Source organism: Podospora pseudopauciseta, chromosome 6 (genome assembly GCF_035222475.1).
Source record: "Podospora pseudopauciseta strain CBS 411.78 chromosome 6, whole genome shotgun sequence".
In the NCBI taxonomy this organism is placed as follows: domain Eukaryota; kingdom Fungi; phylum Ascomycota; class Sordariomycetes; order Sordariales; family Podosporaceae; genus Podospora; species Podospora pseudopauciseta.
This window is the reverse complement of record NC_085895.1, coordinates 971389-984543: the sequence shown is the minus strand read 5'-3', so window position 1 is coordinate 984543 and position 13155 is coordinate 971389. Positions and strand designations below refer to the sequence as shown.

Here is a 13155-nt window from a genome sequence, read left to right as displayed (position 1 = left end):
AGTTGGGGGCCAAAGGAAGCTGGCGGGAGTGGACCTACAGTAGAGTTAACCGTGACCTTGGCCGCAGCAGTCAGGTACGCAATAATGGATCCTTTTCTCTTGCAATCCTTCCCGTCCCGCTGCTGCTGCTGCTGCTGCTGCGTATAGCGTGCAACGGCACTAGTTTCCTTGCTCACGGCGTGGTGGAAAGTGGTGATGAATGATGCAAGTCAGATCATAGACAGTATCAACAGCCGAGTCTAGTCCAAGGCAGCCAGTTTTCTGGACCTATCCACCACCACCAAGCAGTAGCGGTATGACAACAGCCCGGCGAGGTGTGTTATGTACAGAATGTTTTAGGGCTGAGTGGCGACCATATGGCCGGGGCACACAGCACTCGCATACTGCAGCCCACAATTATCAAAACTGCAGACGGGCAGGACCTATCTACCTTGGGTACATCACCGTCAGTCAACCTTCCATCCTGAAAGTGCCATACTTGCAACGAAGTAGGTGAATGCCACACCATGAGCCCCTCTCCCCCCCGTGTGAGGTTACACTGCCTACCTTACCTCCCAAAAACACCGCCTACACTATACACCTATACTTTACGATATACGATCTCTTGTCTCTCCTTCGCCCGTAGGGTATGTTGTATCTCCAACAACCCACCCCAGTTGGGGGTGGGGGCCAAGAAATCTCCACACCTAACAAGCCGCGGCACCGGTGAAAAACAACAGCGTAGCATCGTTCAAAACCAGACAGCAGGGATAAAATAAAAGCGAGTGAGAAAGTTTAACGAGCTCGCCAATCAGAAAATTGGATTTTTTTATTTTTATTTTTCTGGTGCGCAAGGCTGCTGCTGCTGCTGGGGGACTTTTAGAGCGTGGCTTGCGAGTGCTCGGTTTTGAGTGGATACCTTACATGCCATAAGAGGGGGTGGGATTAGGAGGTTTGGGATGGGAGTTTGTTGAACGACGACGTATGGATGGGCTTCAGATATACGATTTGAATGTCACCGTTGCGGGTAGTGTTTGCGACGGGGGTTGAGGTAGCTGTCGGTTTTTTTTTTGGGAGGGGGAGGGGGAAGGGGTAGGCTGTTGTTGCTGGAGGAAAATGAGTATTGACTGATGGTGAGATGCAAGTTATCGGGTTCAAACTGGCAACAATGATGGTGGTGGTGGTGGGTGGTGGTGGTGCGGAAGGAAGGAATAACGCAATCATGGGGTCAATCTGAGATTTGATGAGAGAATGTGTGTGTGTGTACGATCTGTGGTTTGGGGTTCACACACAAATCCAACATACACCAAACACACGCGCTTTTCTTGTTTCCCAATCTGTAAAATCGTGATGATCTCAATGAATGAACCACCCACCCGCCTCCGTCCCTGGCTCATTGTCGGCGTCCAATAATTGTCTGGTAGCAATGCAAGAGTCGCCATCTCTGCCCATCCGATGAGAGAGCAATATGAAATGAGAGATTGAATCCTACTCGTGCGACCATTGCCTTGGGTCAAGCAGTCCGAGGTCAAGGTCAAAGCCAAGAATGAACTTGCATCATGTATGTGCATTCAAAGCTGCAGTCAGTGTGTGTTTCAAGACGCGATTTTTGGGGACTTGTCAACTATATTCAGCCACAAGTTAATTTGAGGCAGATCAACTCAATCTGTGAGGATTTTACTCCTCACAAACCTGCACTTTTGCTGGCCCCCCCGCATCAAATCCCGTTATGGACGTTCGCAACAAATTGGTGATGTGCTGTTGGTTCAGGGTTGCAGTTTGGAGCTTGTATCCCAAAAATATCTCGGCATCTGATTCGAGGGCGCCTATTTCTGGTCTTGGCTTCGTGGCTCGTGCTTCTCAAATGTCTGTGCTTCAAGTTGATTGACTGTGATGCACCCTTGCTGGGCTGGCTGGGTGAACAACCCCCACCGTTCGTCTTGGTGTGTGTCTTACTCCAACAAAGACCACCACACACACGCCCCCTCTTGCAGATTTTTGGAGAACACAAGCACTCCCAAGAGAAGTTGAGAGCATTGCTCGTTTTAGGAAAAGTGAATGGTACCCCATATGACCTCAGAAGCAAGAAACTTCTCAGCCCTAAATCAAGCCTGCATATGCAAGCAAACCTGAAGCAGTCATTCGGAATAGGAATATGTTGCTGCTTGGACTTTTTGTTGACCACCACGTTTAGCGCGCTGAATTTATGGGAAATGCCGTGATTCTTTAGCCGTTGCGTAATCGGCTCTCGGTTCAGTCGCATCATCACGAACGGTTGTTGGCGATGGCTAGTGGTGGTGTGTGCACACCTTGCGCTTGTCATTCCTTCCAGATCAAGATTAGATGCTGCGCTTGCTCGCTTCATCGCGCTTGATTGCTCGCTTCTTTTCATCTTCACCAGGTCCCCGTACCTTGCACAAGACTGCGGCGAGGGACGCCGATAGCCGGTCTTTGCCTTGCGGGATGGCTGTGCTTTCTGTGTTTCTCTATCTGGGCCCTGGAAGCTCGGATCATTCCACCAGCTGGACTTGGGACGAAGATGAAACCAGGAACCGAAGACACAGGATTGGTGATGGCGCCGGTGCTGATTCTGATGCTGATGCTGGTGGAGAACGCTGAGGGTAAATCGGCGATGGTGTATCGCTGCACTGCACCTCACCTCACCTCAGATGTCAGGTTGTTAGCGTCTGTCGTCTCACCGTGGGGGACCAGTATCGTCAGATCATCATTCTCTTGTTGCTGACGGTAACTCCGAAAACACTGTTTCGAGATATCGGACCTGGTGTAATAATTCATCTCCTGACTGTTCTCCGAATGCTCACCGTTACTCGGTCACACGACTCCATCGAAACGGTGTCTTTTCTCGAATGGGCCTTAGTGAGGGTGACAAGACGGGACTGTTCGCCCCAGCTGTCATCCACAATATCTTCGAAATCTCCGTTTCGGACGTTTCTTCGCAACCCTAAGTGTTTTGCTTAGCTAAAGCATCACGACAAGTGCTGATCTCACCAACGAAGGCCAGCCTTGGCCCAGCCCGGTTCTGCCCAATCGAGGTCTTGTGTCACGGCTACCATTTTCCCAAATGGTGGTCAGACATGTCTTGGTCCCTTACTCAGGTTGTCCCAGCTGTCTGGCTTTCCCGTCGTTCGCCGGTATCGAAAGGAGACATCTGATAGAGAACCAACAAGCCAGTCAGCAGCCTGCCAGACTCGATCAAAAGCCACAACTAGCACTAGTGAAGATGGTCATTTATGACGGCGATATCGTCCTGCTGCTTGTCAGTTGAATACGGAAACCCTCCCAACCGTCGTAGTTCGTAACCGCATCCTGTTTGGTATCCCCTCTTATCGTCTTGGTCTGCGCAGCGTTGCGTCCGCGCTTCTAGACCAACCGGAGAATCCTTCGATTGCGACGGGACGTTTCTCTCCCGAGTCGCATTGAACCAACCGGCCGCACCTGGGCAAATCTGGAAATCCTGCCTGCCGATGGCCACAGGGAGGAGAGTGCCGTCGAACGAGTTGTAGGATTTAGAGTGCTGAGGCACCGCGTGGCCCAATGGATATTGCCACGAGGGACGAGAAGAGAGCAGCGATATCGAACCTGAACCTGATGGCAGAAAACGGGAAGAGCTAATGGTGTAAGTGTGCCAACGGTATGTAAGGGCATTCAACTGCCAGTAACCCTAGCGCAATTTCACCATCATCCTGGCCCCCAAACTTGTATCTGGCTCTTTTAGTCAATGCTCACCAGGCGTAAGCGCAAATGCCTCAATGAGCATCAGGCCATATTCCACTTTGAATGCTTAGAATGCGGTTGGTCATGCTGCTTAGGCAGGTTGGTCCAGGCGCCGTAAACCGGGGAAGCGGGGCGTGGAGATCGGTGGGCCTTTGCTTTCCCTATCTCGAAGATCTTCACAGGGGTTGCCTGTCGTCGTCAATATCTTGTTCATCCTCCGCAAACTAGACAAGGTCAGATGTCGTGATTCTTGTCTTTGACACCTGGAAGCAAGCCGAGGTGTGAGATGGTGGCGGCTCTTTACTCAGCTGCCACGCCGTCCACCATCATCATTGCAAAAACAAAATCTCCATCTTGGTGATGCCCTCCGTAAACCACTACAAGCCACCGATCACTAGTTCGCTGCAAGGTTCCACGGGAGCCGGGGGAAGCACCGACCTTGATGGCCCTGCCAAGACACTTCCGGTTGTGCCGCGTCGGCGTTCTCGGGGCCCTTCCCAATTGGAGACAGCGGGAACGCCCGTCACGCTGACGGTCCGACTGTCTCTCACCGGCCTAATACGATGGAATCACACATGGCAACGAGATCCCTACACTGCCCTCGTACAATACATGCTCGTAGAGCTGTTTGGCTCCGCGATGCAGTTGTTGATTCCAGAAAGCCACCTGCATCATGTGCTATGCACTCGCATGTCTGTCTGCTTCTCTCAAAGCTTTCTCTCCTGGCTTGTCCGGTTAAGCAAGTCATCGGAGGAGGGCTTGGAGGATTCGAATTGTTTCAAAGACCGAGTGTTCTTGCATAAAAGGCCACCCAATTTTGGATATCCAACCACGCACAGCCAAAAGGCTCTGGAATCCTTCCACCACAAAGGTACTGCAGCTCGTGGTCCTCTCTGGGCGACCACTCAGCAGCGGCCGTCCTCCACACCACCGGTTCCCCCAGTGCTGGTCTCTGCTCCCCGAGATCTTGGCGGTCTCGGCGCGCCCATGGCATCACCTTGATTTGCGATGCTCCCCTGGCTTTCTCGACGGGAGTCAAGCCTGCAGCGCCGCAACGACGCTTACAAACTGTACAGAAGAATGCCGTGTTTCAGATCCACCACCAGGCCTAGCAATCCTGCTTTCTCGTTTCCCTTCTTCCCCTCCCCCACGTTTAACATACACAGAGATGGGCCACGTCCGTGGCTGAGCCGGCAAACCTCATTAACGAAACCCACGGTTTGCCTGGAAGCGGGTTGTTCGTGATGGCATTATCCGGCATTCCGCCATGGGAGACAACAGCTGGCGTCAGGTAGGTGTGCGGGGCAGGGTGAATTGATGCGCGGAAAAGGGTGATATGCGTAAAAGCACAACGCTGTAATTTCCAAGTCGGTGGGTTTTTTTCCCATCTTTTTGGGCACCCACCTGGCACATGCATGGGCTTTCGGCAGGGCAACGGTCACCTTTACTCCGTACCCATCAGTCCGGTCGTTGACTCTTGGACTGGACCCCAAAAAGGACTCAAGAGCAAGAAGCTGACGCGTGTGACCATCCAGAAACGGCGACGACAGGCGAGACAGCAGCAAAACGGAGCCATGTCGTCGTGCAGCACACACTCACACTGAGAGAACAGAAAGGCTCACCGATACCGTGTCGCTGGAATTCAAGGCTCGCATTGGAAGGCTCGTAAGATGACGCAGGCCGGTGCTACCCTCTGCTGCAGTCCTGACAGAGAGAATTGTTGTTGCCTGGCTCGCCTGGAGACTTTACTGGGCTGTGATGGAGGGTGGGGCAGCGCTGCATCGCATCTCTCGGATCGACTGTCTGCCCGGTAATTCATGGGAATTCTGACAAAGTCGGACGAGATAAGACAGGCAATGGAGAGACGCCATGCGCATGTGCTGTTACCATAAGCCTGGCTGCCGTACTACCTTTAGAATATCCTGCGTCGAATAGACATGTCTCCAGACTCACCGCCGCGGGGTGGCATTTCGGCAGCGGGAGCACCCATTGTTTCCGCTGGCGAACGAACGGCGCTGGGAGATCCAATGTCGGATATCACGACATCGCGGATATAGTAGAGAGCGCTGTTTATTACTGGCTGTTAGTTATTAGGGCACATCTCGCTGGGCTGTGTACGGGGCTGCTACGGACCTACTGGCACCAGGCAATTTTAGTAAGGATGGAGACGATACACATCACAGCACTCGCATTGTGGCTCGTACGCACGGCCCAATCACAGCCTCGCGTTCGGACGGGTACGCAGCCGATCCACTCGTTTCCCCGGGCCCCGATCTCTCACTGCGCCTTACAGATGTCGATTTCCACTCGGCAGCCGTCCGACCGTTCATCCCGCTGCTGCTTCTACCCATCGACACTGACACTCCATGACATGCTTCCTCACAGCATCATTTTATTCTATTATTCAGTCACCGAGCTACGAATTCAGAAATCAGAGCGCGAAAGAGCGGATATCAGTGGGTCGCGAACCACGCAATCCCGCAAGATCCTCCACTTCCTAGCCTTAATTATTACAAGGGCTATCGCCTAACCTAGACCTGATCAAGTTTGGGGGCCGGCATATGGCCGATTATCCGTTTTCTCACCACACTCTTGGCTGACCGTTTTGTTCTTCAAATCTATCTGCACCGTCTTTTTGATCCCATTGGTCTGCTCACGGCTCCCACTCGCTGCTCACTGCTCGCTGCTCACTGCATTTGCATTATCACAGATTATCAAAGGTCCTTTTGGATCATGAGAGCCCCGACGGGCTTTTTGGTGTTCGGCGTCCACTGTCCATCCCCGAATCCTTCGCTGGCCTGGCTTTACTCCATGGGGGCGAGTTTGCGCCGAAGAAGAAAAAGAGGAGGAGGAGGATAACGCTATCACGGTATCACCACCACCAACTCAACTACCGTCCAACAGCAGCAATAGCTCCAAATGCCGGGGGGCCGTAAAGTCATGTTGGTTCCAGGTCCCAAAAGGTCCCATCATGAAGTTTGGTTGCAATTCGCAGAGCAATCGCGCTCCGTTTGTCTGCCGGCCACTCAGAGGCTCCTCAGCGCGCAAAAAACAGGCGCAAGCGCTTGAGACATCTACTACAGCCACGGTACTTGGAACCACTGAAGAAATTACACCTGCAGCACCGTACCGACCCCGTGTCTGCACTGCACGGGCTGCGTGGTCTGGGTGCAACCAACCGCGCCCACCTGGCCCTCTCCCGTCCCCTCGACCCCTTCTCTTGGGTCGCCGACTCTCCCGTCTTCAGCAAAGACATAGTTGCTCCCCGGATTCCGCGCCCTCGATCTCCACGGCGATGTCTTGTTGCCGTGACCCTGCCGCTCTGTCCGCCAACTCTGCGAGCATGTCAGTGCATGTCCACACAAGCAGGTCTGGGGAAAACCATACAGACAGCCAGCCCAGCATGATTCGGGACCGTCTCGACCTCGGCCTTTACGCAGCAGCAAAGTAGCACTGTGAAGATGGCATAGCTGTTCCCCCCTCGCTCCCGAGGGCGTTGGCGCGGTCTCCCGCTTCCCCGTCCCGGTCGCCGAGTGGTCTGGCAGGGAACGCTCGCACCAACAGCTTGCCAAAAAGCAACTCTTGCCCGCCTGCTCCGGTGTGACTGCCAACAGCCCTGTCGATGGCCCCCGCAGGAGAGCCAAAACGTTCCCCACCCCAGAGCTGGAAACGGGGTTCCAACAGCTCAAACGAGGTGCCTGTTGTCTGCAGGTCGAGTGTCTGCTCATCACCTTATCCTGGCCGCTACGCTACTTTTAGACTCCCTGTGACCCTTGATACGCAGGCGTTCCCAAACCGGTGTAGCGTTGCTATTTTTCCATGTCACCACCTCTCTTCTTCCCGAGTTGGGACCTGCCCCTCCCACACCTCACAGTCGACAGCCCCTGGACAGAGTTGCCCTGCCACACCCAACATCTAGTACAATGGCCTGTTCAGTCAGATCTTGCCCTTTCCGGCTGGTGCCCGCCAGCCTTGTTCCCCATGTCACTTTTGTCTCTTTTGCGAGCAGGGGGTGCTCGTTGGACCTGAACCCACCCCCAAAATCCTTCTCTCTCTCCTACCCCAGGGACGCCCCCCCAGTCTCTGTTGTGCGTCTCTCGAGGCACACCCCCCCTTGACCCCTGGTCAGGTTCAGCACCATGAAGGGAACCCGCACATCTTCAACGAGAAGCGCGTCTGGACGAACATGGGCACGCTCTTTTATTAGCCAGGCAGGCAACCTTGTTCTTCCACATCTGCAAATGTTATAAGATACCCTGGTTGTCTGCCTCGTCCAGACACACCCAGCTTTTGCTCCCACAGCCTGCCTCAGATTTATGGAATAGCATCTCAACAAGTGAAGAGCCTTCTTGTTCATGCTTTGCCTGTTCGCACGCACCTGAAAGTGGTCTCGCAAATCAAGACCTGTGCCCTTCTCGGTCTTTCCCTATATCTGGCCTGCCTCCCCCTCCTACTCGATTCAGTACCTCGACGTGTTTGAACACCAATCGGACTCGAGAACGTCTGACTGGGCGAGCATCCCCTGGCCGCTTCCAACAAACATCGTCATCCTTCTTACCCCCCCTATCTTACTCACAGGTGCTGTGCACACACGCACCAACCACCACCACCACCACCACCACCTACCTCAATAAATAGACCCAAGGCACCCAGCCTCAACCACCAACCATGGATCTCACACCGCCTGCTCTCACCAGGTCGCCATCCACCCCAGCGCACACCTACTGCCCTTCAGAGAGGTCCTCGCTCGACTACCCATCACCTGGACTTGAGCAACAGTACAAGATCTCGTCGTTATATGGGGAGCCGTCCTGCGCCGTGACCCCTCCCATGGACACTGACAACTCACTGCCACCACTCGACTCGATGAGCCAATCTTGGGACAACACCGTCATCCACCATCCCATGTCTTCTGCCTCCAGCATGCCTAGCATCCTCTCCTCAGAGTATGAGAGCTTCAACAGCTACTCATACGGCCACGACGTCTACCACTCCCACCCTAGCCACGCCCACTCGATCCACTCGTCGACTCCTCCACCGACTGGCTCTGCCCCCCGATCACCTGCCATCCAGCCCAGGTCCATGCCTTACACTCCCGCCACTTCCGTGCCCGGCTCCATGACACCCCGGGTCAAGATGGAGGGCACCCCTTCCGAGTACGGCCACATGGAGGCGTCCCAGTACCCATCACCCCGATCTGTTCACACCTCGTTCCCTTCGGACAACGGTCCCTACACGGGCAGCTCAGCCGGCTATCTTTCCGACAGCGGATCCTCGGCCACCTGGCACAAGCCCGACTACCACCCAGTAGAGCCAGACCAGTTCTACCCGGGGGCGGCCAGCGGGCCACAGGCCTCGAGCTTCATGTACGACGCCAAGCGACAGTTCCGGGTCCAGCGGCCACGAAGGGCGCCCCGCCGGCTGACGACCAAGGAGGAGGCCAACTTTGTCTGCGAGGTCAAGGGGTGCGGCAAGATGTTCAGCCGCAGCTACAACTTCAAAGCGCACATGGAGACGCACGACGAGAAGAGGGAGTATCCCTTCCCCTGCCAGGTGACGGACTGCAACAAGAAGTTTGTGCGCAAGACGGATCTCCAGCGCCACCACCAGAGCGTGCACATGAAGGAGCGGAACCACAAGTGCGATTACTGCTCGAGGATGTTTGCCAGGAAGGATACCCTTAGGAGGTTGGTTTCCCTTTGACTTTTACCTCCCTTCAAAAAACAATAGCTAACTGTAGTTTCGAACAGACACATGGAAGACGGCTGCTCCAAGCGTTTTGACATTGGGACTCTGGACCTTCGGGCGGAGAGCTTTGATCCGAGCAGCATGCATCACAACCGGGGGATGGGACCCGCCATGGGGCACATGATCCCGCCACCGGGGGGGTTGCCGCCCATGGCTATCCCTCCGCTGTGCAGCACTTCTGTTTTGGGGTCGATGCAGCCGACGATGAGGAGGGATGAGCATCACCACTCTCAGGTTCATCCTTGGGGGAGGTGATTGAACTCGCTCGACATTTTCTTATATTTTATATCTTATGCTTCAGGATTGTATTTGTGATGGAATTATATTAGATACCAAAGGCGCCTCGGGATTTGGGAAGCTGGGTGGTGGTTGGTGGCATTTTGTGTTTTTTTTCATTCCTTTCCTTTGTCTCGCGAGTTGAGTTTTTTTTTTGGAGCGCGACTTGTACGAATAATGTATCTCATAAGAACATGGGGTTGGGATTTTGGGAGGGGAAATGTTTAGAACATTACTGGGAGGAGGAATGCTTTGTACTACTTCACGGTGGTTTTTTGTTTTTTTTTTTGGGAGGGGGAAGCAAACAAGGGGATTATCTGTTGACATCTATTACGTCTTTTTGGTCATCTTGCAATTGTTTCCTTTTCGTCATTTGTATGAGTGTATATATGCTTGGGTGGAAAGATTTGTCTTTTTTTCAAGAGCTATAGCATGGGGGGAGATAGAAAGAGGAGAAGCCGAGAATTGGACGGCAGTGAGAATTGAAGTGCACCAAACTGATTTGCCTCTTGCTGTTGTTGGTGATGAGTGATGGGGTTAAAGTGCCCTTGCTTAAACGCCGAGTTGAGATCGGCACTAACATGATCATATGACAGTTGGGTTAGTTGGAGCCGGTGAGTTTCGGGGAGCGAAAAGCAAAGTAAACATCATCCCAAGGAAAGGGAAGGGCTGCGGCGCAGGTTTGGGCTCGGGATGCGGGTTGTTTGCGCAATACCTACCGCGAATGCGGTTCGGGGCTGGGGGATCACTCGACCTCGATTATCACGCTCACAACGGTGTTGAGTGAAGGACCTAAGGACCAACGAGCTGACCCGGGGTACCCGTGTGAAGGGACTTGAGCATAGAGGACTGAACACGATGCCGAGGGTTCCTTAAGGTAGGTAAGTAGGCAGTCAGTTCGTATTATTGGTGATGGTAGGGGAGGAATACCACACTGGAGGAATTGCCGGCAAGGCGACAACAGCGAGCTGAACCTATGTAGTGCAGGCTTTTTATGCCTTGGGCGGTCTGATGGTTGGGTATGGGGTGGGATTCTGGGTTCGGGCTCATTGTTACCTTGAGCAAGTAGCTGTGGAGGGGTTTCTCTGGGTGGGAAAGTCCTTGGGAAAGAAAGGGCATCGACTTGTAGATTGATTGATTGATTGATTTGATGGAGGATCCTTTCCTCCCTCCCGTCTCGATGTGTCTTGCATATCCTATCCGCTCACCACTCACCGTAACCATCATCCATACCAATCACCACCCCAACAGCACCCTAACAGCACCATCCATCGGCCGCCTACATCTCACTCATCCCCTTACATCCCCCAAATGAAACCGAAACTCTCCATACAGGTAGGGATCCAACCCTCACCCATCTATCATGTCAAGAACCGTTGGAGGGCGGATACTGGGGGCGGGAGCACCCACCACCACCAACAACAATAACAACAACAACCTCCGATGGCAGCTCGGGGCGGGCAAGATTCCGAAGAAGCAAAGGACCTAAAATCTTACCCTCCCACACACACACAGCCAATTACACTGCAGAAGAACATCTCCAATTTTTTGGGGGGGTTAGGACGGCCGCGTTTATGGGCCAGTCACCGATTCCGTTTCTGTACCCTAGCCTGTCCGTTCCAAGCCCTATGGTGGCCATTATTCCCGCCTTGGCTTGCCTATCGTAGGTCCCTCAGCAGTACAGGATAGAACGGAGGGGGAAATAAGGAACCTGGAGATAGGTAGGTCCGGCTGGGCAGCTGCAGCTAGGGCCACGGGTGCTCGCTCGTCTGACAATGGCGTTCATGATTGCGGGAAGGTAATATACACAGGGCTTTTTTTTTTTTTTTTTTTTTTTTTTTTTTTTTTTTTTTTGGAGGGTGTGAGGTGAGACCTGCTTGCTGCTGCTGTTGTGGGGAGTGCGTATCGCACAAGGTCCGATCATATCACGAAAGATTGAACGGCATCATCCGCTCCTTTTGGCCCCCTGGATAGGCAACATGCGGTCCAATCCCCTCATTGAGTTTTCCAAGCTGTCAAAAAGCGAAACAGAATCCGAGGTTTTCCTAGGCACTCGTGCAGAAAAGGGATTTCATTCGTCAACACCGGGAAACGTCTCTCCTGTGCTTGGAGCCTTCTCTGACCGAACCTCTCAGCCCTACGACCGCTGCGGTACCGAACCGAATAGGCCCTACCATGCTCCGTTATGCCTTCGCTGTTGGTCCGGTGTTGGGGACGTGAGTAAGATTGGCATGTCAGGTAGGCAGGTCGTAGCATTGGGGGCCTACCGTACACTCAACGTCAATGTACATCTGCAAACCGGCCGGGGTTCACAAGGGCGGTGTAAGAAGAATCTTTAGTCGTCATCACTGGTGGTTGTGAATATCGTTGATAAAGTTGCATTCTTCTTCTTCCGCCATGCTGGAGGAGAGAGGTGGTGGTACAAATGCGAGGTTGGCTGCAATGTGAGGTGCGAGATTGGGGGGGGGGAGGGGGGGACCTTTCGCCCCCAAAGATGTCAGAGTAAGGTATCGGTGTCATTTTGTCGGGGGAATAGACAGCGAAAGGGGGACCCCGAGTCGGCGATTCTCTCTCTTGATGACTTGATAGTGAAGTTGATGTTCAGGACCTACCGTCAGCCCTAAATCAATAATGGGAAAGAAAGACAGAAGGTCGGTGACGACCTGGTTTTCACACTCCGCCTTTTTGACGCAGCGACAAAGAGGGTTGAGAGATGAAATCATTGGTTGTTATAGGCGCTGGTAAGGGATAATGGGGGGATTAGTTCCAGCGAGACGGGTCCGAAAACTACTGGGAGAGGGATGGGCGTGGTGTATGTCAGCATGGAGGCAGCAACATCATCAAGTGTGTCCTGGTGGTGGTGGGTGGGTTGGTGGTGGGTGAGGCAGATGTCATGCTGCACAAGCACCACCCACCCAACCACCCACCCATCTATCTATCTGTTTGCATTTCCCTGACCGCTTTTGATGATGAGAGTGAAGAAAGAAGAGATGATGTGATACTGAAATGAATATCCAGACCTCGGAATCCGAGGATCCGCGAGTGAGGCTTCGGGCTTTGGGTAACACCAATCATGATGGTAACACACAAATAGAGGGGAAATCATGGGGGGTTTTTCTCCCGCCCGGTATGTATGTGTGTGTGTGTTTGGGTGGGATTGTTGATCGTAAAGGGGAGTTTGCGCCGGGTTTTCGGTGAAGGAATCAACTACCAGACTGAGCGAATACACACATTCTATCTAAATGGGCCGTTCCGTTCCGGAATAAACGTCATTTCCGAGGGCTTGATTGAAAATGCAATGTTCTTTTTCTTTCATTGAGTTGATGTTGGTGGCGTTTCATTCTTTTCTTCGTTGGCATATCTTCATCTGTAGGTACCAAAAGAAACAAAATCTGATATCTCACAAAACGTCAACCA

General features: G+C 53.2%; 1 protein-coding gene across 1 annotated transcript; it reads left to right on the top strand.

Moving 5' to 3' along the window:
- The first annotated feature begins 6298 nt into the window (after positions 1–6298).
- On the top strand, positions 6299–9837 carry QC763_605390 (uncharacterized protein). The gene is made up of 2 exons (XM_062914380.1): positions 6299–9401; positions 9465–9837. Exons 1-2 carry the CDS (start codon positions 8383–8385, stop codon positions 9715–9717), a joined length of 1272 nt encoding a protein of 423 aa, XP_062762612.1. The 5' UTR covers positions 6299–8382; the 3' UTR covers positions 9718–9837.
- Positions 9838–13155: the final 3318 nt, after the last annotated feature.

What these genes read in the sequence shown, in the direction of transcription:
- QC763_605390 (XM_062914380.1), top strand. Translation starts at nt 8,383, where the DNA reads ATGGATCTCACACCGCCTGCTCTCACCAGGTCGCCATCCACCCCAGCG. An exon ending in AGGAAGGATACCCTTAGGAG is followed by an intron (nt 9,402 to 9,464) that starts GTTGGTTTCCCT and finishes AGTTTCGAACAG; the next exon opens with ACACATGGAAGACGGCTGCT.